At 33.5% G+C, this 25,046-nt stretch overlaps 2 protein-coding genes across 2 annotated transcripts in view; both read right to left on the minus strand.

The window, feature by feature from the left end:
- The window catches only part of LOC127725849 (inositol polyphosphate 5-phosphatase OCRL-like), a 75,212-nt gene extending 67,188 nt beyond the window's left edge, over positions 1–8,024 (minus strand). The window contains exons 1-2 of the mRNA XM_052233159.1: positions 7,641–8,024; positions 6,381–6,466 (exon numbers count right to left, since the gene is read on the minus strand). Of these exons, the coding sequence (XP_052089119.1) occupies positions 6,381–6,466; positions 7,641–7,703 (149 nt within the window). The 5' untranslated portion in view covers positions 7,704–8,024. The remainder of the gene's footprint in view (positions 1–6,380; positions 6,467–7,640) is intronic.
- Positions 8,025–21,429: 13,405 nt separating this feature from the next.
- LOC127725850 (uncharacterized) lies at positions 21,430–23,281 on the minus strand. The gene has a single exon (XM_052233160.1). It carries the CDS (start codon positions 23,104–23,106, stop codon positions 21,454–21,456), a length of 1,653 nt encoding a protein of 550 aa, XP_052089120.1. The 5' UTR covers positions 23,107–23,281; the 3' UTR covers positions 21,430–21,453.
- Positions 23,282–25,046: the final 1,765 nt, after the last annotated feature.

Consider the following 25,046-nt stretch of genomic DNA (forward strand, 5'->3'; position numbering starts at 1 on the left):
TATCTTGATCATATTGCCATGAAAGTAAAACACACAATGAAAAACCTGCACTGTCCTCCTACATGTACACACAGAATGAAAAATAATCAAGTAAACATAAAACAGAACATAATTTGGAAAGCCAGGTCAACAAGTGCTTGCTACTACAGAAGACTAACAATGGTTAATAATAATAACAGTTATCTTTATTTCAAGAGAGTGAGTTCAATTAATACAATAACTATTCTTCCTTGACACTCTCACAATTCATTAACTATGTACCACACAAAATTCTACATCACCAAAACAACATTATAAATAATACATAAAATAAAAGAAGAAAGTGTGTAGGGACAAAAATACCCCTGCAAAAGCTTGCTTATAATACTTGAAAATACTCTTTGAGAGCATATGATGCCACTGCTAGTTAGAGTGTGGAAACAAAAACAATTGCCATTTTCCAAGTTATAAAGGGGGATAACTCTAGAGTAGAACAGTAAAATGACTCGCTGACCAAAATTGAACTCTGTCTGCGAGTTTTGGTTCATAGCATTGTGTATGAGTTTCATAAAATTTGCATGAGGCAGACTTAAATTAGTGCAGAATCAAAAAAATTTGCAATTTTTAAAATTATAAAGAACTCTAGAACAGTAAGTGACTCACTGCCGAAATTCAGACTTTGTGATTCTTAGCATTGTGTAAGAGTTTCATAAAATTTGCATGAGGCAAACTTAAGTAAGGGTGAGGAAACGATAAAATATGCAATTTTCTGAGTTATATAGGGGCATTACTCTAGAATGATAAGTGACTCACAGCCCAAGTTCAGACTTTGACTGCGAGTATTGGTTCTTAGCATTTAGTATGAGTTTCATAAAATTTGGATGACTAGCGAGGCAGCATAAAAATTTGCAATATTTATGTACATGTGATACTGTGAATAAACAGAACTATGCATATATGTTGCTATACAGTTATGAAAACATGTGGTCCTACATCCTGTAGATACTATATATGTACTTATATTTTGGCATTGCACAAGAGCTTACTTTTTCACACTGTTTATAAGGTCTTTACACTTAGATACTTTAGTCTGGGAGAATTTTTTACATCACTGTCCTAGGTAATTGGAGGGTTGAGTGATCACAAATGTGCTATCCCCCCTGCCCCTCATATTCTATTATAGATACAAGGAAATTGGCTGTACTTAAAGTTGTAGAATTCTTATTACAAAAGGGATGTTATGTCTAAAATTTAAGGGTGATGTTGTTAATAGAGCCCATAAATTTAGAAAAGATCCATGTAAACTCTTTGACCCTTTGAATAAACTTCTTTTTAAATGTTATCTATTATAAACACTGTCATAAAATTTTTCAAAATAGTTTTAATTGGTATTTACATTCATTTTGTTTCTGTTAAATTTAAATATACCGTAACTAAATATGTATTGCTATAGTTACATGTATGAAAATTTATGATCCTACATCTTGTCAACACTTTATGTACATACTAATAGTATGACATTGCACAAGGTCATTTTTTTCTCAAGACTGTTTATGACAGTCGGATGTTTCCTGATTGATACTTTTATAGCTGACTATACCAAACTAGAGGCTCTCAAGAGCCTGTGTCCCTCACCTGACTCTACTTTGGTTTTAGAAATCATGTAAAGATAGATAAAAATCATAACAGATACCCAAATAATGATTGAGGCCAAATTTGGATTAATATTGGTCCCGTTATTTAATAAAATATCCTGGTGGCCATCTTGAACAGTAAATCGGCAACAAAGTAGCAACACTTGGTCAGCACCTCATAAGGAACATTCATGCCATGTTTGGTTTCATTCCATTCAGTGGTACTCTAAAAGAAGACATTTGTATGTATTTCCAATAGGGTCCTATGTTAGACTAAGCCCCCCCCCCCCTAGCGGCCATCTTGGATGATGGATCCACTGCAAAGTAACAACACTTGGTCAGCACCTCATAAGGAACATTCATGCCATGTTTGGTTCCATTCCATTCAGTGGTTCTCTAAAAGAAGACATTTGTATGTATTTCCCGTAGGGTCCTATGTTAAACTAAGTCCCCGCTGTCGGCCATCTTGGATGATGGACCGACTACAAAGTAACAACACTTGGTCAGCACCTCATTAGGAACATTCATGCCATGTTTGGTTTCATTCAATTCAGTGGTTCTCTAAAAGAAGACATTTGTATGTATTTCCCGTAGGGTCCTATGTTAAACTAAGTCCCCCACTGGCAGCCATCTTGGATGATGGATCGGCTGAAAAGAAACAACACTTGGTCAACACCTCATAAGGAACATTCATGCCATGTTTGGTTCCATTTCATTCAGTGGTTCTCTAAAAGAAGACATTTTGTATGTATTTCCCGTAGGGTCCTATGTTAAACTAAGTCCCCCACTGGTGGCCATCTTGGATGATGGATCGGCTGCAAAGTAACAACACTTGGTCAGCACCTTATAAGGAACATTCATGCCATGTTTGGTTTCATTCTATTCACTGGTTCTCTAAGAGAAGACATTTGTATGTATTTCCCATAGGGTCCTATGTTAAACTAAGTCCCCCGTTGGTTTTACTTAAACATCTGCAAAAAGAAGGATCCGCAACAGCGAAAATACTTGAGCGAGACCTTTATGTTGATAACATTTTATCAAGCGTTACTGATGAAAAAGAAGCCATCAATTACTTCACAGAAGCAAGACAACTGATGCTAAAAGCTGGATTTAACCTTCGATCATGGACTTCGAATAATGGACAACTTTGTCAGCAAGCCGCCAAAGAGGATGTATTAGACACCGACAAACAGACAAAGATCCTAGGAATGCGCTGGAACGTTGAAAATGATGAACTTACGTATTCAAAACGGACAGTCGTACCAGCACAAGGAGATGAAAAAAGTATTACAAAACGTGAAATTTTGAAGGAATCATCTAAAATATACGACCCGCTTGGATTATTGAGTCCAGTAAGCATTAGAGCTAAGATACTTATACAAGACTTATGGAAAGGAGGTTACGACTGGGACGAGATTTTACCACATGCGTTACTATCAGAATGGACCCGTTTAGCTCAAGACATAGAAACCGCTACAGAAACCACTTTTTCTAGGCACTATTTTGATGAGAGTAGCGAGTCATCGCAAAAAGTACTGCATGTATTTGTGGACGCAAGTATGAAAGCTTACGGAGCAGTTGCGTATTTAAACAACGAAAAGGACACTTCACTGGTAATGGCAAAAACAAGAGTGGCGCCTCTTAAAAAACTTACTTTACCACAACTAGAGTTAATGGCTGCAGTAATAGGAGCCCGTTTAGCATGTCATCTTCAAACTACATTAAAATGTTCAAATATTACACTATGGTCAGATAGTCAAATCGTATTACAGTGGATAAAGACTACCAAAACATTAAAACGTTTCGTTTCAAATAGAATCAATGAAATTAAGAAATTAACAGACAACTGTGAATGGAAGTATTGCCCGACAAATTACAACCCTGCTGATTTACTATCACGTGGTATGACTACGAAACAGTTCAAGGAAAGCACGTTATGGAGAAAAGGACCGATTTGGATAGGTGATAAATCAAAACACCCGAAAACATTTATAGAGATAAATACAGCTTTATCCGTATTTACCGACGACGACAAAGAACCATTAGACGATGAAGAGAGCAAAACTTGCGAAAATGATATTCAGTATGGAATAGACAGAATTATAGATATTAACAATTATGGATCATACAAGAAACTTTTGCGAGTGTCAGCCTTTGTCCATCGATTTATTCACAATTGTAGAACAGTCAAATCTTTTAGAAACGTTGAAGCAATGACACCAGATGAACTACAGCAATCAACAATATTATGGATACGATGTTGTCAAGCGATAGCATACCAAGATGAAGTTCGCGCACTAAAGCTAAAACAGATACAGAAAACTAAATTGCCACGACTTCAACAACTTCAGTTATATTTAGATAACAACGATTTAATGAGATGCAAAGGAAGAATTCATAATGCGCCAATACCCGAATCGGCAAAACACCCTTACCTTTTACCGCCAAATCACCGATTATCGGAACTTATTGTATTAAACTCACACGAACTAGTTTTACATTCTGGAGTTAATGCCACGGTTACACAAGTTCGTCAAACATTTTGGATTCCGTCGTTGCGTCAATTTACGCGCAAATTACTATATAGATGTACAACATGTAAAAGAGTTATAGGAAAACCATACAGGGCACCAGACCCTCCTCCGTTACATAAAATACGACTTCAAGAAGCCCCACCGTTTACCGTCACTGGTGTAGATTTTTCTGGAGCTCTTCATATTAAGGAAAAGAACGGAACATTCATTAAAGCATACATATGTTTATTTACCTGTGCATCGACAAGAGCCGTTCATTTAGAGGTTGTACCCGACATGACAGAAGAATCATTTTTGTTAGGATTCAGAAGATTTACTTGTAAAAAATCCTTACCACATGTTATGATGTCAGACAACGCTACATCTTTTATTTCAGCATCACAAGAGATTAAACAACTGTGTGAATCCCAGAAGATCAAAGAGACATTATCTACGCATGGAGTCGAGTGGAGATTTATCCCTAGCCGAGCCCCGTGGTTCGGAGGATGGTGGGAGAGACTTATTGCATTAACTAAAACGAATTTAAAGAAAATACTTGGACGTGCATTGATTAACATGGAGACACTGCAAACGTTAATTGCCGAAATTGAAAAGATTTTAAATGATCGACCATTGACTTATGTATCTACAGACATTGATGACAGTGAACAATTAACACCGGCCCACCTACTATATGGTCGTCGTATTACATCTGTACCATATCCGAGAATTGAGATAGATAATATTGATGAAACTTACGTAATGAACACGTCTGATGCTTCAAAGCGTGCACAAAGACTTTCGTTTATAATTGAACAATTTTGGAACCGTTGGAAGTCCGAATATTTAACAGCACTTAGAGAGTTTCATAAAAAGAGTGGAGACAACAAAATCAACATCCGGGTCGGAGATATTGTACAAGTTCATGACGACAAACCTCGAAATCGGTGAAAAATAGCAATTGTTGAAGAATTAGTTGTTGGAAATGATGGTTTAATCAGATCTGCAACTATCAGAACAAACAGTGGCCGTACGACTCGCCCAATCGTCAAACTTTATCCACTAGAGATCAACGAAGAGGAACTACCAAATAAAGCAGATGAGACGAATGAAGTTGATACCAGAAGAACAGTGCCTATGCGAAAGGCAGCTATGCGTGCAAAGGAGAACATTAAAACTTGGACAATATCTTAGACATTAATTTTGTGTCCGATTTTAAAATCGTTATAGAGACTGCTAATTTTTCATTTTATCATAGTGATTTCTAGAGACAGTAATTGCCCATCATATTTTAAAACATATTTTTTCGTTTCATATATGGACAGTTCAAGAAATATTTCAATTTTATACAAAGATATACTTTTGCGGCCCCCCAGTATGTTGAGAATGTTAACTTTATGTTTCCCGTATTTACGTCTTATGTTTATGATGTTAATTTGTACCTTTGTATGGGGCCTTCGATATAGATTTTGATCATAAAAGTAACACAACGCAAAGTATAGAGTTTTATTCGTTTATTACAATACAACTTGGTCAGCACCTCATAAGGAACATTCATGCCATGTTTGGTTTCATTCCATTCACTGGTTCACTAAAAGAAGACATTTGTATGTATTTCCCGTAGGGTCCTATGTTAAACTAAGTTCCCCGCTGGTGGCCATCTTGGATGATGGATCGGCTACAAAGTAACAACACATGGTCAGCACCTCATAAGGAACATTCATGCCATGTTTGGTTTCATTCCATTCAGTGGTTCTCTGAAAGAAGTCATTTGTATGCATTTCCCATAGGGTCCTATGTTAAACTAAGTCCCCCGCTGGCGGCCATCTTGGATGATGGATCGGCTACAAAGTAACAACACTTGGTCAGCACCTCATAAGGAACATTCATGCCATGTTTGGTTTCATTCCATTCAGTGGTTCTCTAGAAGAAGTTCAAAATGTAAAAAGTTAACGACGACGACAGACGACGCCGGACGCCAAGTGATGAGAAAAGCTCACTTGGCCCTTTGGGCCAGGTGAGCTAAAAAGAATTTTGCTCATTATTGAAGGCTGTACACTGCGTACAGTGAACTTCAGTTGCTTACATCTTTAAAGATATATTTTGTTCTCTGGTGCAGTTCTACTATTGGCAATCATACCACATCTAATTCTAATACTTGCCCTTTGGACCAACTTACCTGATTATATTCATATTCATGCATGAATTACCTTCATATCATGCATATAGCATTAAAAAACTTGGTATTACTTACCCATGATCATCTTGTCTTGCTACAAGTGCTATGTACAACTGGACAGGCGCATGTGAAAAGGTATCTAACATCTTTCCATTGATGCAGTATTGAAGTTAAGGAATATAAATGTTAAATGTATAGTACTATGTTGATTCCCACATCACCAATATTGATTACATAATTGTAGCCATACATGTATATTTTAAAACATGCATTAAACCATCTTAAAAAAAATCTTTAACATTAACAAGATAAATCTTCCATAAAGCAATATTTAATTAAGATAAGTATCTATTCTTCTGCATGTTCAGTAATAGGGAAAACACAATTTATTGGCAATGGATCAGGGGTTCTACTATAACACCCCTTATACATGTAGTTATAGGGCCCTAAAAAGATGGATGAAGACATCAGTTGAAGAAAACTAACAATCATATTCAAACAAGTATTTTAAGTATCAATTGGGTTACTGTAATATTTATTTAAAATATTGATAGTATCATCAAAGTGAGAATTTTTTTTTCTATTGGTTCTGCTATGGGTTGCTATGCTCAATATGAACTTCATAAAAAAGAATAATGATGACTTATAACTGTAAAGAATTAAGATCTCTGTCATAGTTGGTGCATGTCCGATCAATGGTTTTTATAAATATTTCATTGGTGGACAAAGAAATATTTTACAAAAATAAACAATGTTTGACAAGCCATTTGGTAAGGAATATAACTTTTTCAATGCAATACTAGATGGATGAAACATGAACACTAGGAAATGTTCATCTCATTCAAATGAATTAACAAACTTATTTGCTGAAAAACCAAAATGTTTTGATGTACAGTTGACTGTAAACTCTCAAGTAACAAGAACCGGAAAAGTAAATGAAAATATTTCTTAAAAAGTTGTTTCTTTTACATAACATACGACCAATCTTTCACCACATTTTTAACAATATTTAAAAAGTAAATTGTTTATGTCTCTGGGTTTCTTTACTTATAAATGCAGACTTGCTGGTTTATCAACCTGGAAAAAATGGAAAATCGCCATCAAAAGCAACTGTTGTAACCACCCAGCCCCAGGTGATTAGATGTCGACAGACAGATCCGAAAGTGACTTCTTTACCCTAGTCGCCCAATTCGGCAATAGCTTGTGCACTGAAAAAAAAGGGCCAAAATTCTATGACACACCCCACAAAAACCTCCTAAAAGAAACACTAAATTTAAGAGTTTTAGAGATTTTGGGTAATTCCACGTGCTGTTTAAGGTTTATTTTTAAGGATATTATTATGCATTTCTCCTCTTTTGACAGGAACTTTTCCTCAATTTGCTTGGTGCTCATCGACATCTTTCTTGTACCAAACTTTCATCCATAACATATATTTGCTTCACTTTTTGTATGAGTATACCATAGACAAATATATATGTATTAACTGCTACGTTGTTGTCAAGAACTTCATAATATTGTCTCAAACGTTTGAAGCTTAGCTAATAAAATCGTCTGTTAAAACTAAAATTTTCTGTATAAACCTTGATGTGTCAATATATATCAACAGCTCTATTTCTTCAGTTGAAGCTTTGAATAGTCTTCTAGGAAAAATATTCAAAATTCTAATATTTTTAGCTTCAAAAGCAAAACCGTCTGCCAAATTTTGAAAACGGAAGTGACTTTGAGGATTTTGCCAGAATTAGTTTCGAACTTATAATGTGAATTAATAAACTACAACCAAACCGATTAAGTTGAAATATTTTCATTCTAATATAATTTTTTCATTCAACAAAATATTGTCTTAGGTGGAACAAAGTGATACGAAAATATATAAATGTGCAACTCTGCTTGTATTTGTGTAAGGCTGCCAAGGAAACAGACTACTTTAATCTTTCACAAAAATATGTGAAAATACTTATTTCATATGGATTGACGACATATATAACGGTAAAATATTGATTTTGAAAACAATTGATTTCAACATTTCGACAAAATAACCTGTAACAAGTGACATTGTCCAAGTAAGAATTTAAAAAATCAAAGCCGACAAAGGAACAAAACAATGATCTTTGTCCAGTTGTCATTTCTTCAGGAACAAAGAGACAAAGCAGTTTCATTTATTCCATCATTCAATGTATTTTACCACGTTATAGTTGTTTCTTTTTAGATAACATGTAAATCAGCCCTGTCAAAAACTTCTGTCAAGTTTTTGTTATAAGAATATTATGCATCTGGCCATTCTGGGTTTGTTCATCCTAATGCACGAGATTCCAATTCTTGTTTTATGAATAAACTGCGTCATAGGACATTGTGACGTAAAGATATTTGCTTTCCAACGTCAATTTTTTCCGGCAAAGAGACCTAATGGAAGATCATGTATACTTATTCGCCAAGGCCAGACCGCTAATTTCCACATTCTAAAAGGTTCTTCCCCCTTATCATTATTTTGAACTGATTGCATATACGCTGCATCTATTGGCCTTTCCTACAACAAAACATTACAAGTCATGTTTAATTTCCAAGTAAAATTTCTGACTTCAAAGTTGTTGTACATGTAATTATCATTAGTAAAAAAGACATCTGACAGCCACTATAAAGTGTTAGTCTGACAGAAAAATAGAGTTTGATTGCATATTTCCATTAAAATTAAATTATATAATCAAGTACATTGATATATATTGAACTGATGATTTGTATAGTTTTATTAGTACTATACAAATCCTCGATTGAACTGATTATCAATTGCAGTTTTCATTTTACTGAAAGCTAATTACATAAAGATTATTGTATCTTTACCTTTAATTCCCTTCTCCATCATTTTGAATTCTGTCTACACCTCCAGAGTCCTATTTTTTCGATTCACTTGGAACGTGTTCAGAATGCAGTTCTGTTTTCTTTTATTGAACTTCTGATTGATTCTGTGGATTCTGAATATCTGGAACATGATTAATGGTGCTTTAGTCTTAGGTTGATTGTTGTCTCATTGGCTGTCTGCCTTGTTACATTAAATGCAGCATTGCTTTCTTGTTTAACAATTCCTACCTCCACTGGTATTTGGCAAGCCTGCAACTTTTGTTGCAGAAAACTCGACATAGGGATAGTGATAGAGATTTTTTGTAATGTTAATTTCTCTCTTATTATGAGTAATAAGATAACTATATTTGGTATGTACGTACCTTGCAAGGTTCTCATGCCTGTCAGACAGTTTTCACTTGACCTCGACCTCATTTCATGGATCAGTGAACAAGGTTAAGTTTTCGTGGTCAAGTCCATATCTCAGATACTATAAGCAATAGGTCTACTATATTTGGTGTATGTAATGATTGTAAGGTGTACATGTCCAACTGGCAGGTGTCATCTGATCTTGACCTCATTTTCATGGTTCATTGCTCAATGTTAAGTTTTTGTGTTTTGGTCTCTTTTTCTAATACTGTATGCAATAAGTTAAATATATTTGGTGTATGGAAATATTTTACGATGTTTATCTTTCTTGGTACATTAATTTGATCATCAACATACATGGCAGTCTGGCAGGTTTTATTTGACCTTGACCTCATTTTCACGGTTCATTGCTCAATGTTAAGTTTTTGTGTTTTTGTCTGTTTTTCTAATACTGTATGCAGTAGGTCAACTATATTTGGTATATGGAAATATTTTACGATGTACATGTCAGTCTGGCAGGTTTTATTTGACCTTGACCTCATCATGGTTCATTGCTCAATGTTAAGTTTTTATGTTTTGGTGTGTTTTTCTAATACTGTATGCAATACAATGTAGGTCAACTATATTTGGTGTATGGAAATATTTTACGATGTACATGTCAGTTTGGCAGGTTTTATTTGACCTGAACCGCATTTTCACTTATCATTGCTTATGTTAAGTTTTTGTGTTTTTGTCTGTTTTTCTTAAACTCTAAGCAATAGGTCAACTATATTTGGTGTATGGAATGATTGTAAGGTGTATATGTCTGTCTGGCAGGTATCATCTGACCTTCACCTCATTTTCATGGTTCATTGGTCAATGTTCAGTTTTCCTGGTTAACTTTGTTTCTTAGATACTATAAACAATAGGTCAACTATATTTGATGCATGGAATGATTTTAGGGTGTACATGTCTGTCTGTGGCAGGGTACATCTGACCTTGACATCATTTTCATGGTTCATTGGTCAATATAGATTTTCCATGGTTTGGTCTGTTTCTTTTATACTGTAAGCAATAGGTTATCTATATTCTGTGTATCGAATGATTATATTAAAGGTGTACATGTATTTCTATCTTGGTTTATCTGACCTTGACCTCATTTTATTGGATCATAAATATTAATGTGATACTTGTAGTAAAACTTTATATACATGTAGGACTATCATCATAAAATCAATGGTCAGTATAGTAGGCGAGACATTTCAGCATGTGCACTCTTGTTCTAATTCCATGCTTACTATAAAAATAAGGAGATGTGGTATGATTGCCAATGAGACAACTATCCACCAAAGTTCAAATGAAGTGGATGTAAGCAGTTATAGGCAACTGTATGGCCTTCAACAATGAGAAAACCCCATGCCGTATAGTTGGCTATAAAAGGCCCTGACATGAAAAATATGAAACAATGCAATTGAGAAAACCAACGGCCTAATTTTTAAGTTTTACTTTAAAGTTTTCAAAGTGTTTACTATATAATCATCAAACCACCAAAGCTAGTAATTAAAACAATCATGGGGACCATTGTAATATTGTTTGAATAGATTTCTAAATATCAAATCAACAGTTATTAAAATTTATTCTCATTGAATACCAATCTACATGTATTAATGAAGTCTCATAGCATATACTAATCACCAAATATAAAAAATATTAACTTTTTTCCATAAACATGATAGACTTAAGGTAGATCATAAGTATATACTTTTTGAGATAGAATTTTCTTATACTTTGCCAAAAGGAAGATTTTACTATGCTTTTTTCAAAAATATAATAAAAAGTATGGGTCACCGTGCTATTTTCCAAGCTATGAGTCGTTGAAAATTGCCTAAATTTGGTTAGATTGTTCATGAAAAAACACATTTGTGTGCATAAAAAAAATTCTATGAGATAGAATTTTAAAATAAATTGTAAGAAGATAGGTTTTATAATATGTTTTAAAAAAATAAAAAGAAAATATGGTGTCACCGAACTTGTTTTCTTGCTACAAGTAAAAATAAAAAAATTCCCTATCAGTCCAGTATATATTTTTTACTAAAAGATTTATCTCCCCTTAAATGGCTTATTTGAAAAAAATGATTCTAAAAACACAAAATTTGATATTTGTTTAAATATTTTGAATAATACAATAAATCACCAAGTTTTCTTTATATAAATAAACAATCTAACCATTGAACTGCAAATCTGTCTCCAAATTTGCAGATTTGGGCAAATAACTAGACCAATTTTGTACTGAGATTGTACAATCCAAGATGGCGGTATACCATGAATCTACCTTAAAGGAAACAAAAACATAAATTTATAAAATCCAAAATTGGTTCTGTGCCAATCTTTTTAAAATACAGATCCTTATTAATTATTTTTAGTTAATGTTTTGCAAATGATATATACATGTTCTGTTCTGTATACATGTATGTATGATCCTCTGTTTTATATGGGAGAGCTCCCAATTTAGATACAGTTTTTACACTTACATGTGACTTACAAGTTAACATATATTAACAAGGATTTTTACATAGTGTGAAGATATGCTAAAATTAAAAATACAATGTACATGTATATATATAATATGTGTGCTTTAACAAATCAAAACTGCTATTTAAAATCAAATATCTATAATATTGAGCTTTTAATAAGATTCAATAATTCAAAACCGTTTGATAGCATTGATGATAATATCTTTACTTTACTTTGTAGAATAGAAAGAAATAGAAAAACAAAAAATAGCAACAACAAAATTGTACCAGTGCCAAAAACAATTAAAAACATAGTAAAAATGTCTGCAAGTACAAGAGAACAGGCTAAGCAATACTTAGCGGCACACAAAATACCACAGATGTTTGAAAGTCTACTTAGCTGTCTTATGATTGAGAGACCAGATGATCCGGTCAATTATATAGAGAAAAAAATGTCTGAAATCAAACAAATTGGACTAGATAAAGTAAACTGGGAAACTTTTGTTTTCCATCTACATCCATACAGATATCCTGTACGCTTAGCAAATATTCATGATGGCAGTAAGTATGACAAAGAGAGAGAGCAAGAAGAGGAAACACTCGCAGAGATGCAACGTGAAAAGAGTATGGGAGAAAACTACAAATCAGATGTGTTTAAACTTACTGAAGCTCAATAATGACACATTCATTCTAGTTTATTAGCATTTATAAAATGAAAATCATGTAATGAATATTCAGGGACACTGTCTGTCATTTACTGTACTTAATTACTAGTCTTTTTTTCTTTTGTTGTAAGCCTTTTTTCATTGCCTGTATTAAGTTTTGTTCAGTAGCTGATTTTCAAGTGTAGTACTCAGCATAATTTATAAGTATTAAATGGAGGAGGTATGTTAAGATCTTTTATTTGGCCACTGAAGTTGCTAAAGTACTAGTTATTTAATCCTCTCAAATTTTATAAATGAAAATAACATAATTTCGACTAGAAGTGCAGAAATGTCAGTAGTGATGTAACTTTTATAACAAAAACACATAAAAAATATTTGACCTGAAATGACCATGCTGATCATTTTTAAAGATAAGATAAGATAACATCTGGAAATGAGGCCTTTTTTGGCCGTGGAAGTTCTACATTAAAAAACATACAAGCAGTTTGAAAACATTCAAGCAAATATGTAAGAAGAAATTTGAAAATTCAAACTAGTAATTTCAGCCAGTGTTAGTGTATTGTGAATAACTTGATAGTTTAATGATACTTTTATTATCAAATTTGAGGGGCTTAAAAAGTGGTCTTATTATACCTTCTCCATAACATTTATAAAGCAGTTATGATAAGTTGTGTGCCTTATAGAAATAAAATTGAAAATAATTGAGGGCATTGAAAAATTTAGAGGAATTTTTTTAGCCTCTTAATAAATGTATGTATGTAAAAGTTGATAATGGTAAGAGAAACTATGCTAATGGAATATTTTGTAAATCAATAAGTTGTACATTTTTTTTTGTTATATATTGTTTGGGCTAGTTAACTTCTTATATTAATGGAATAATTCTGTGTGCATGTTATAGACAAAAATTGGCAAGGTGCTTTAGACATGTTAGAAAAATATTGTCAAATCAAATCATGATAATAAAACTAATAAATTGTATTTAATTTAGTTTTATATAAAAAAATTAAATCTTTATTGAGTTGCCATAGTATAGAAAATATTTATTTATGCAATATTTCTAAGAGGCAATATAGGAAAATAGTTTCAAGTACAAACATGTACATGTATGAGTATTTATATATTTTTGGACCAGATACCATGTAATTAGCAGTAGATTAGTTTATTTTACTTAAAATAGCTCAAAATAAGTGCCATTTACTTTGAGAATATAAGAACAAGATTTTTTTGGTATCTTTATTACTAGCACAAAGGACAACTTTTAGTTTCATAATTTTAGAACAAGTGTATTTTGTAAATTAATGTTGACAATTTCAGTTGAAAACAATCTCCTTAATATATATTTGTTAACAAGTAAGGACGATGTTGAACTTTTTTTTATCTAGGATCAAGTACATGTATGTTTGTGGAATTGTTTTATAACTTACTATTGTTATAAGTACTTTTAAATTAAACATTGTTTTGCTTAATTTTAACAAACAGCAAATAATTTTCATTACGAAATGTTTGTCTTAAGAGGATATCAATCATTTTGTACATGAATAACGTCTTTGTTTAGTATTATTATATTTTTTTTAACTATATCTATCAGTATTTTGTTTTTTCTTTTTAAGCAGTTATCCATAAATTATTCAAGCTTTGTAGATTGTCATAACTACACATAGTAATATTTTAAGCACATTTAACTAAAAATTGTGTCTATTGCTTAGTGCTTCTCATTTTTGATGATTTTTCTAATTGATCTTTCATACAGCTCATTTTTGCAAAAAATTTAAGTACAAATTACTTTTACTTTATAATAATGCATAATTCTTTAGTTTTGCTTTATGTAAAAACGATTTATCTGACTGTTTTTATTTTGATAATCAAAGATAACACAATTGATTGCATTCTGAATAATTAATCAACATTGTTTTACAACTCAATCTCTATTCCATGATTCTCGTAAACCCTGTATAGAATTAATATTTTTACTTGACCTTCTATAATCTAGAGGTACGTTATTTTTTTAATTCATTTGAAAATTTTTACCTTCACCTCATTAATCTGTTTCTCTTTGTGCAATCATGTTTAATAGAGAGTTTTTATCATTAACTATTTTTGATATGTTTGTTTTTTTGTTTGATAACATTTTTAAGTATCACATTGTTGAATCAGTGGACCAAGCCTTTTATATTTGTTATAGATAATGATTTTTACTCTGGTCTAGATTAAGATGTGATGCTTTGACGTACATTTTTTATAATCTTTTCAAGATACATACATGAAATGGTTGAAGTATGTATTTTGCAATATTATTTTCATTACAAGTTTTATTTGAATTATTCATATGATATAAACTATAAAAGTACATATTACAGTGATATTATGTTGTTTTTGTATGGGTTGTGACAATTGACATAGAAGTGACATAGATGTTATTTTTTTGGTCACATGTGACATTAAGTTAACTTTAACAATTAAGCAGTTGCTTAGCATATTTTTTTGCATTCAAATCATCGTCAATATTTGACGCCCTGCCCCTCTCAATCATGCATAAGTGACTTTGAAAGGTTATTGATTTGGTGTTGAGTTTACGATTATGTATCTTTGTAATACAAGCAATAGTTCCTGGCATATATCCCATTTAAAATATTAAGAAAGATGTGGTATGATTGATAATGAGACTACTCTCCAACAGAGACCAAATGACGTAGAAGTTAACAACTATATACATCACCATATGGCTTTCAACAATGAGGAAAACCCATACTGCATAGTAATGCTTCTTGAACAAATACATTCTGATATTTTAGTGGTGAAGCTTCCATCACTTAATTTATGACCAAGAAATCAGAGAGTAAGAAAGATAAAATGTTATTTGTTTGTACATGATGTATGATATAGTAAAGGGTGAAGATTGTTCTTTACATTTGACCTCTCTTCCCATTCAATACACAAATATTTCTCATTCTAGGCTTAGACAGATTGAAAGCATTTGTCATTTTTTATTTTTTTTTATTCAAATCCCAACAAAGTTATAGATATATTATTTCAGGAAATGGCATGAACAAAAATTCTTGGTTCAAACAAGCAGTTCTGTGAAACTGACACAAAGATGCTCAATTTTGTTATTGACATCACATTTGTTTCAGGGGGCCTCGGTGGCTGAGTGGTCTAAGTAGTTACTACTGTAATCACTAGCCAGTCAACACTGAGGTTGTGAGTTGCGGGTGCACTCGACTCCAATCTTAATTGACTAGGATTGTCAGTTTTCCTATCGAAGGTCAGTGGTTTTCTCCGGGCACTCCGGCTTCCTCCATCAATAAAAACTGGCCGCCACGAAATAGCCCATAAGTGGTGCTTAAAAGTGGCGTAAAAAACACAAAAAAATCAAAAACAAAATCATTTGGTGGGTGTGTTTTTCAACAGAAATTTGGCATTCCTATGAGAACCAATCGTTCTCCTTTTCACCCGTAGTTGTTCCTTTATTAGCTCACCTGGCCCACAGGGTCAAGTGAGCTTTTCTCATCACTTGGCGCCATTCGTCCGTCGTCATCGTCTGTTAACTTTTACAAAAATCTTCTCCTCTGAAACTAATGGGCCAAATTTAACCAAACTTTGCCACAATCATCATTGGAGTATGTAGTTTAAATTATGTGTCTGAAGACACGGCCTGCCAACCAAGATGGCCGACATTGCTTGAAATAGAACATTGGGGTAAAATGCAAGTTTTGTCTATTATTTTGAAAACCGTTATAAATAGACAAAATCTGACTGGAGCAAAAATGTTCACAATGTTGAGCTCTACCAATTGTCCATATACGTCAAAATGTCTTCTTATAGGAGTTATTGCCCTTAAATGACAAATTTTACCTTTTTTTTCATTTTCACCTATTATCTTGAAAACTATAATAGATAGAGAGAAACTTTATATTGCAAACATCATCAGGAAGACAAGTTCTACAAATAAGTCTGCATGGTCGAAATCATCAGTTGACTCCTTATTAGAGTTATTGCCCTTTGATGACGATTTTTATCAATTTTTTGCGTTTTTGCCTTATAATATATACCGGGGCTTATATCTTAAAAATTGTAATAGATTTGACATTTTGGCAATTTTGGATTTTCTATATTTTTTTTTAGAACAAAAAGCATATTATTTCAACTTCATTGTTATAAATGATTGAAAAAATACATATCTAAGAATTTTGAAAAGAAAAAATTGATATTAGATGTACAAATTTTTGGTAAAATCATTTCTTTGTACCCCTCATCCATTTTCTCAACATTTTGGCAGATGCCAATTTTATACCCAAAAACTACTTATTGCAAGTACACAATTTGTTCACAGAGTTTAGTTTGATTGTAATATTTTTTGAATTCATTGATATTTTCCACTTGTAACACATGTTTTGGAAATAATTCCTGAACGAGATTTCAACAAGACTAAAACATTAGAAGAATGCATCCTGAAGTATTGTTTTCTGGACTTTGAATCTAATAGAGGAAGTTTTGTTTGAGAACTGATATTAGCAACAAATGAGATGATTTTAATTTTCCCGTTGTCAAATTTTCCTTTAAATGAAGTTCCATTTCTGCTCCCCTTAATAGAGAGTTGCTGTTGACAAGGAAACTACTGAACCAAGGGTTTGTAATTGAAAAGCTGAAGAAGTCCTTTGAAAATTATTTACACAATTTAGATTCAGTTTAATATTTGTGTCAAAGATGGCCAAGGCTATGTTCAAATTAATCCTTTCTTCCTTTCATAGTTAATGGCATCAAGGTATATGCAACTTATAACCTGATTTTATTTTTTTACTGGGATTTATTGTTGTTTAATCATTATTGTTGTTGATAGTGTATTGTGAACTTGTTCTTATGGTTTTTGATTACCTACTAGGTATCATTTAGGGAGCTACCATTTGATTTTTATGGGGGGGCTAGGATGAAAAATTTTGTACTGCTTTTTTTTTTAGTTGTAATCTCTGTCCTGCCTTTTTATTTTTTACTCTATTCGATCCTGCCTTTTTTTTTACTAGTTTATCATGAATTTTTTTACACAAATTGTCATCCTGCCTTTTTTTTTTTACAAGTTGCTCATCCTGCCTTTTTTTTTACTCAAAACTCCTGTCCTGCCTATTTTTTTCAAATTTCATCCTAGGTAGATTAGGGTATAGAAATATGGTCATCTGAACCACTTCCATCCATCAATAACCCCCTCCCTATAGAGACCATGTTCAGTTTCGTATGAAGTATATAAGTATAATGGCACAGACTAGTCCAGACAGAAGGGTTGATGGTCTTAAATTCGGTGCCTCTTATAAGCAGTTTGTCAAGTTTTCTGTCCATTAATGAATCATTGCAATAAATCTTTCAGAGGTTCACATGTGGCCTGTTATAGGCAGCATTGCTGTCCCTTTCCAACATATCTTCTCTTTCCAATGTCAGTCCAAATTTCTCATCCTTCATCATTATCAATTCATTTTGCAGAACCTGCATACTGGATTTATAAACTCATCCGGCTCTATGCTACATGAGCTATTATTGCTATCTATGTCTGTCATATGTACAGAATGTTCATCTCTGAAACCGCTGAGCGAATTTCAACAAAACTTGGCCTGAATGAGCCTAATGATATCTAGTATAACGTTTGTCCTGTTTGTCCTCACCTTATATAGATCAGAGATAATTATCTAATAAGATCTAATAAGAGATGAGCCTCCTCATTGGGTTTTTGATTAAGTGATTACGTGGATGTTTTTACAGTGATTATTTGATTACCAGACCAAATATTTCATGATTATTTGATTATCTAGGACTGTATTTTTGATTATTTGATTATCTTGTTTAAAAAAATAATTAATAATTATGTGATTATATTGGCAAAAAAATTCTGATTATATGTGATTACTTGGACACCCCCTTGAGGGCCTCAGAGATATTGCCCCAGCCTCAAATGACGATTTTTTCCCATAGCAATTTTGCAATTATCTTGAAGTAGTAAATAGAGAGTAATGGTCAGCAAAATAATCAGCAAATAAATATCTACAAATAAGTCACACATAACCGAAGTTGTCCATCGCTTCCTTCAATGAGTTATTGCCCTTGAATGACAAGTTTTGACAATTTTAGGTTTTTTTTGTTATCTTCTTAAAAACTATTATAAATAGAAAAAAAGCAAATAGCAAAAACAATCAACCACATAAGATTTAATTCACGTCATCAAATGCCACTTGACTCCTTTTGAGAATTACTGTTCTTAAATGATGATTTTGAATTCTAATCAAAGAATAAAACCGTCACCAGCAGCGTAGCACAGTGGCGGATAGAGAACTTTTCATAAGGAGGGGGGCTCCAGTCATGCTTCAGTGATTCCCTATATAATCAACCAAATTTTTCAAACAAAAGGGGGGCCCAGGCCCCCCCTGGATCCGCCTATGTAGCACCAGTATAGCATTGTAAGCATGTGATTATAAATAATTTTATAAAACATTTTTTTTTAATATGAATTTTACCATAATCGTTCAGACCCCCTGATTACAATCTATTTTCAAGTGGCTACGCAACTGGACACGGTGAACTACATATCAGTAAGATGTGATCTATAAAAAAAAATCATCTATAGGTGATTGCTTATATTGCTTTTAATAGGTGATTTTTTTACACTAATTTGCTTTTTTTTGGCAATAATCTTTAACACAACAATTATTTGTCAGATCTAAAAAAAGATAAAAATGACCAACTAACTCTTGAAAGCTATTCTAGATAGATATCTGATTGAAAACCTCGAAAATTAACAGTCGGATTTGATCTACAAATAATCAAATATTACAATTGCAATGAAGGTAAAATTAAAGTGATATATGTAATGCCAGGTGAGCGCCAGGGTCTTATAAGCCTCTTGCTGTTGATTTGTTTATGCATGAAATATTTGCCACTGGACAATTAGCGAACTATAAATGTGGATTACTCTTTTGTGTCCTGTTAGATGTCCTTAATAGAAGGTTACTGCTGTTGCATCAAGAGTTCCAAATGATAAAGTCATTAGTTGAAGTCATCTCTTCATAAGTTTTACAGACGCAGCCATTATTTGGCCGATTGTTATGGAATATCTGTGTCACAGACCATGGATATCTACCACTTGTAGTAGCCACAATTCCTTATTCTTTTCCTCGATTATGACATTACCTATTGAGACTGGTCGCCTGATTTCTACTTACGTGAGCAATACAGCTGTTGAGCAGGAACTGAATGTGATAATCTTTCAGGAACACCTGAGTTCAACCCAAATTTTGGTGGGGTTCGTGTTGCTGAAATATTTGTTTTCGGTGTAATGTGTTGTTATTGTTATTTGTTTTTTTCGTCGTTTTTCTATTGGTGATAGTCTGTTTTTATTGGACTTATAGTTTTTGTTGTCTTCTCTCTTCCTTTTTTTTCTGAATTAATATGTACATGACATTGGTCGGATCTTACCTTAATCAAATGATTCGGTAATTCTGGTTATTGACTTGACCCGGTTACCCTAAGTAATACTAGTAATAGTCTAATAGATATAACATTAATGGGAAGGTGTACTTGGCTGTTTAGCAAGTGCAATGTGACTTTGACCTCAATTATATATGTGGCTTTGTGATTACTTGATCCTTTTAGATTATTTGCTGATGTTTTTTGAGTAAGTAGGTCGGATGTGCCTATTTTGTGTGTTTGTTTTGTTAATCTTATTTTCATTTCATATTTCAAGAACCCAACGATGTAGGCTGCTGAATTTCAGGGTCGTCTAAATTTTTGATGAGGTGTACTTTTTTGCTGTTTTTGGTTTATTTAAAGTTCGCCTGTAGTGTAATGAATAATTGAAATCGAGACAAAGGTGTGCAAAACATCCAGTAACGGTGTAAACTAAAAGTACCAAGCTCAAATTTTCAGAAAGTTGATTTGCTAAAAAAAAATAAGTTGATAACAGCAGTAAAAGCTCTGTTCCTTTGCTATGAGTTTTGAAATTTTTTTTTGTCACGAGTCAACACTCGTGTGATCTTTTCCATTACATTGTAAGATAGAAATATCCATGCGACAGAACGGATCAAAGGACCTTCAACACATTTTGACATTTTATTGATCAACATTAAATTTATGATCAGGTCTGATTCTCAGTTGTATAGTAGTGTTGCAATGTTTCCTGCATGTGTCTTTATGTTTATTTGAATGACGAACATCAAGTGTTTTTATGTCGAAAAGTTTCTCTGTTACTGTGATCTCGTTTTTGGTAGTGTGTGTCGGTTGGTTCCTGTTTCGTTGACGTATATACCGAACTTATCTTTTTCATTCATATTTATATTCTAAGAGAATTTCATTCGAAAATATTAACACTGAATTCTTCACGTAAAAAACTGTGCTCATATTCAGTTAAATGTCATGAAAATGCAACAGAACGGATTCATGGCATTCAACCAACAAACGGTAAAAATCAGATTAAACGTATGGTAATTGAATCAATGTCCTGTGTTTAAAAATAACAACCTATGGATAGTCTTCAGTAAAGATCCGAATTATCAATGCTACATTGCCATTCAAGATGTGCGGTTTATATATTCTAAAAGAACTCCTACAAACACACCATAGTGTCTTTATTGGATGACGATGAACATTTTCTGGTCCATGGTGATAAAGCAACCGAACGCCATAATCATTAAGGAATGTACTGTATGTTTACCCTAAAAGCCCCTAAAACAGAACTTGATAACTTTCTTTTTTTTACAATTCATTCTAAAGCAAATATTTGTAGTTCTCTGAGTGATTATTTTAATACTTTAATTTTCAAGATATCAAGTTAAGCGTTACTGTAATAATTTCAGTCTTAAGTGGCATCGGAATGGGCAGTTTCAGAACTTTAGCCATCTTCCGCTTGCAGTTTTTCAATATAAGATATTGGCACTCCTTCTTCAATGTCCAATAATTTAGTATATCTGTCGTGAAGCTTATAATTTTGTTTTTAAATTTCATTTGTTCGGGTGTGTCTTCAGTTTTATAATCGTTCGTGTTGTCCATTATTTCCTTGACGCATTTATACGACATCATATTTAAAATATTCAAAAAAATATCCAGATCTTTAGTAGTGAGTGTTTCTACGGTGTAACAAACAAATTGTTCGAATATCAAGCTAACCGGATAGAGTCCATTGCATTCTATTTCAGGATCTGCACCATATTTTAATAATAACACTAGACTCTTTGTGTCTAACCCAATCAAAATGGACATATCACAAAAAGAGTGGAATGCAGTCCCCATCAACGACCCGTCCTCGTTAACTCGTCCTATTTGCTGCAGATTTGCTCCGTGACGAAGAAGGATCTCCGTACACTGTTGCAACATTCCATAAATCGTTTTGAATTCTATTTCAGCCTCTAAATGGAGGTTTAAACTACATATATTCGAATAGAAACAATGAAGTCCAGTAGAGTATGCTAATCTCCCAAATGCAGTTTGAACATTTAGATTTTCGTGATCAATCTCAAATTCAATTTCGTCGAAATTCGAATTAGCACCAGCGTTCAGCAGCAGTACTATACAAGCAAAAATGTAAGGAAGTTTTTCTGGCATATCATAACATTTCACATACAAGCACAACAAACTGTACAAAGGATAAGTTCTGAAAGGTATATTTGAAGCAACACTGTGTCCATGACGTATTAGAACAGTGGTCACTGTCGGTAATGCTTCAACCCAGTTCTTGTCAAACAGAAAACTGTAGGAATAAAGGACATGGTAAAGGTTCATTCCTCCGAATAGTGATCTCAAATCTGGATGTAAACGTAATAAAATATCCAGACATTCTGGTTTGGCTAATTTTAAAGCTGCTCCGACAGCACTTTTTATATCATCGTCTGTTGGGGACTCTGACAACAAAAGCCTCAAAGCTGAAGGCGAATCGAGTTGGCATGCCATGTTGATGTGGGCGTCCTTGCCAGAGAACTTACATCTGCCGTGATATCGACCTAAACAATGATCAAGTATTAATTTCACACATCTAATATGGCCACCTTTGCCAGCAACATCAAGTGGAGTAACTTCGGTTCGTTCATCGCCGTCTGTTGGTTTCATGTAGTGTTTTTGGCTAAGCGACTGATACTTGAAGTTAGTAGCTTTATTATCATGAGGTCTGTCCTGTAAAAGGAGTCCAAGTATAGTTCTGTATCCAAGTTTGGCAGCAAGATGCATGTAAGATATTGAATGATACTCGTGTGGTGGCAGAAAAAATCCTTTAAAAAATAAAACTGTCACAGCTTCAATATTATTGGCGATAATGGCATGGTGAAGGACATCCAGATCATTGTCATCGAGGTAAGATTCAATTTCTATTTTCGACAACTTGTCTACTTCTGACTTCACAATTTTTGTATCGGCAAAAGTTTGAACAAGTTGTATGAGAGATTGAACTGCTCTTGTATTTGAATGTTGGCGTCTGTTCATTTTGAAATCTATATAGCGTCACAATGCAATCAAACGCTTAATAATACGTCATAATTATATAACATCTCTGCACAAATGTTGACAAATCATGAACAATCCATTCTAAACACAACTCAATCTAAAGAAAAAATAAGCCATGTTTACACAGGAAGTTGAACAAAATCGACCTTGGTAATGTTCTTGAGATTTAAAAATATAATCTAAATCTATATATATTATATATGTACAAAATGTATAAATAAATATAGATTTAAATGTTCGCATTACCTTTTGAAAGGTCGCATCATGGAGAATTAGACAACAAAACGTTACATACAGTATGTTACATATAAACTCTTCTCAAAACGTTTATGTCTTTGATAATGTGATCCTGGCATTTTGAAAAGGGGGAGTTCCAACCCCTGGAACACTGGTGGCATGAAATGCCGGTTCACATAATTAATTAAAAAAAAAAAACCGTAAAAAGGGGGGTTCCAATCCCCGGAACACCCCCTCTGCATCCGCTTATGAACCTGGTGGTTGAAAGACAGGAAGTAAATGGAGAATGTATCCATTGGACACAGATGATGCCCCCCGCTTGCATATAACGTAATAAAGGGGCATAACTCGAGAACAGTAAAAGTGACGCCACCCAAATTCGAACTTGGTCTGTTTTTTTGTGGTTATAAGCATTGTGTATAAGTTTCATTACATTTGGTTGAGGTAAACTAAAGTCAGAAAACGGAAACCAATTTCGGGATGTACGTACGGACGTACGGACAAGAGTAACACTTAATGGCGCCTCTGGAGACGGCTGGGCATAAAAATATACGCTATCACTCCCAAAGAAAACCTGGATAATAACTCATTATATAATATCTCATTAGAAATCGCTGAGTTTGTTACGACTCTTGCATGTGGAATTTCGCATATAACAAAGAGGCGAAAGGTACCAAGGGAGGATTTAAAGCTCGTAAGTCGATGATAAACAGATATAGGAAAAAAATAAAAAAGAAGAAAAGATAAACAAGTTCACATAACACTACATAGAAAAACTAACTAGAGAACGAGCACCACGAACCCCACTCAAAACTTGTGGTAATCTCGTTTGCTCCGGAAATGCTAGCCGATCCTGCTCCACGTGTGGCATCCGTCCTTGTGGTAAGTACAAATTCGATGATGTCACAACCGAATAGAAGAGGACGTGATTGTAATTACGACATTTGGTACATATCCGGGGTCATCTGTGATACAGTTCAACCAACTCGTTATGGCGTCCGTAAAACTATTGAAGGGTTGACTTCAGCTTTTTGGTTTAATAGCTTTCTTTTCAGCAACACCCTTTTTACATTTTATAACTTGAGGGACTTTCCGATTTGATTTTTCCTTGGATTTCGGTATTTTTGTTATTTCACTTTTTTTTGTCAAGGAAATCATCAAAGGAAACGCAAACTCTAGTATAAATTGGGAGATATATACTCCATGTGCAGGCGCTAGTGAAAATGTTGCTTCATAGAAATGGAAAATTCACAATTCTGAAGCTGAAATTATCTCTTTTGTTTTAAAGTTTTTTTTCTCAACCGACCCTCATTGTCCATTTCTAGATGTAAGTCAAGATACGATATCCATTGTGAACTTTCCATTTCTGTGCAGCAATAGTTGCAGTGTCTGCATATGAAATACGTACATGACTCTCTGTTGATACGGTATTTTAGGGCTTGGGATCCCTATCATAAATTCCTTGATAGATATTTTTATGTTTACGATGATGCTATTGAACAAAGGGTTCCCAATGGTACAGATAAATCCCTTCCGGCGAAACGTTTTGCGGACGCCATAATAATTTGTTTGACCCTTATTGAATATTTGTGTAACAGATGACCACAGATATGTTCCATTTGTCACTGCCCTCGTCGTCTTTGACTCGATTGTGAGATATCGAATGCGACTTGTCGTCAAAT

This window comes from Mytilus californianus, unplaced genomic scaffold (assembly GCF_021869535.1).
Source record: "Mytilus californianus isolate M0D057914Y unplaced genomic scaffold, xbMytCali1.0.p SCAF_15, whole genome shotgun sequence".
NCBI lineage: Eukaryota > Metazoa > Mollusca > Bivalvia > Mytilida > Mytilidae > Mytilus > Mytilus californianus.

Excerpts from the sequence above, each read along its gene's own strand:
- LOC127725850 (XM_052233160.1), bottom strand. The coding sequence starts at position 23,106 with ATGAACAGACGCCAACATTCAAATACAAGAGCAGTTCAATCTCTCATA.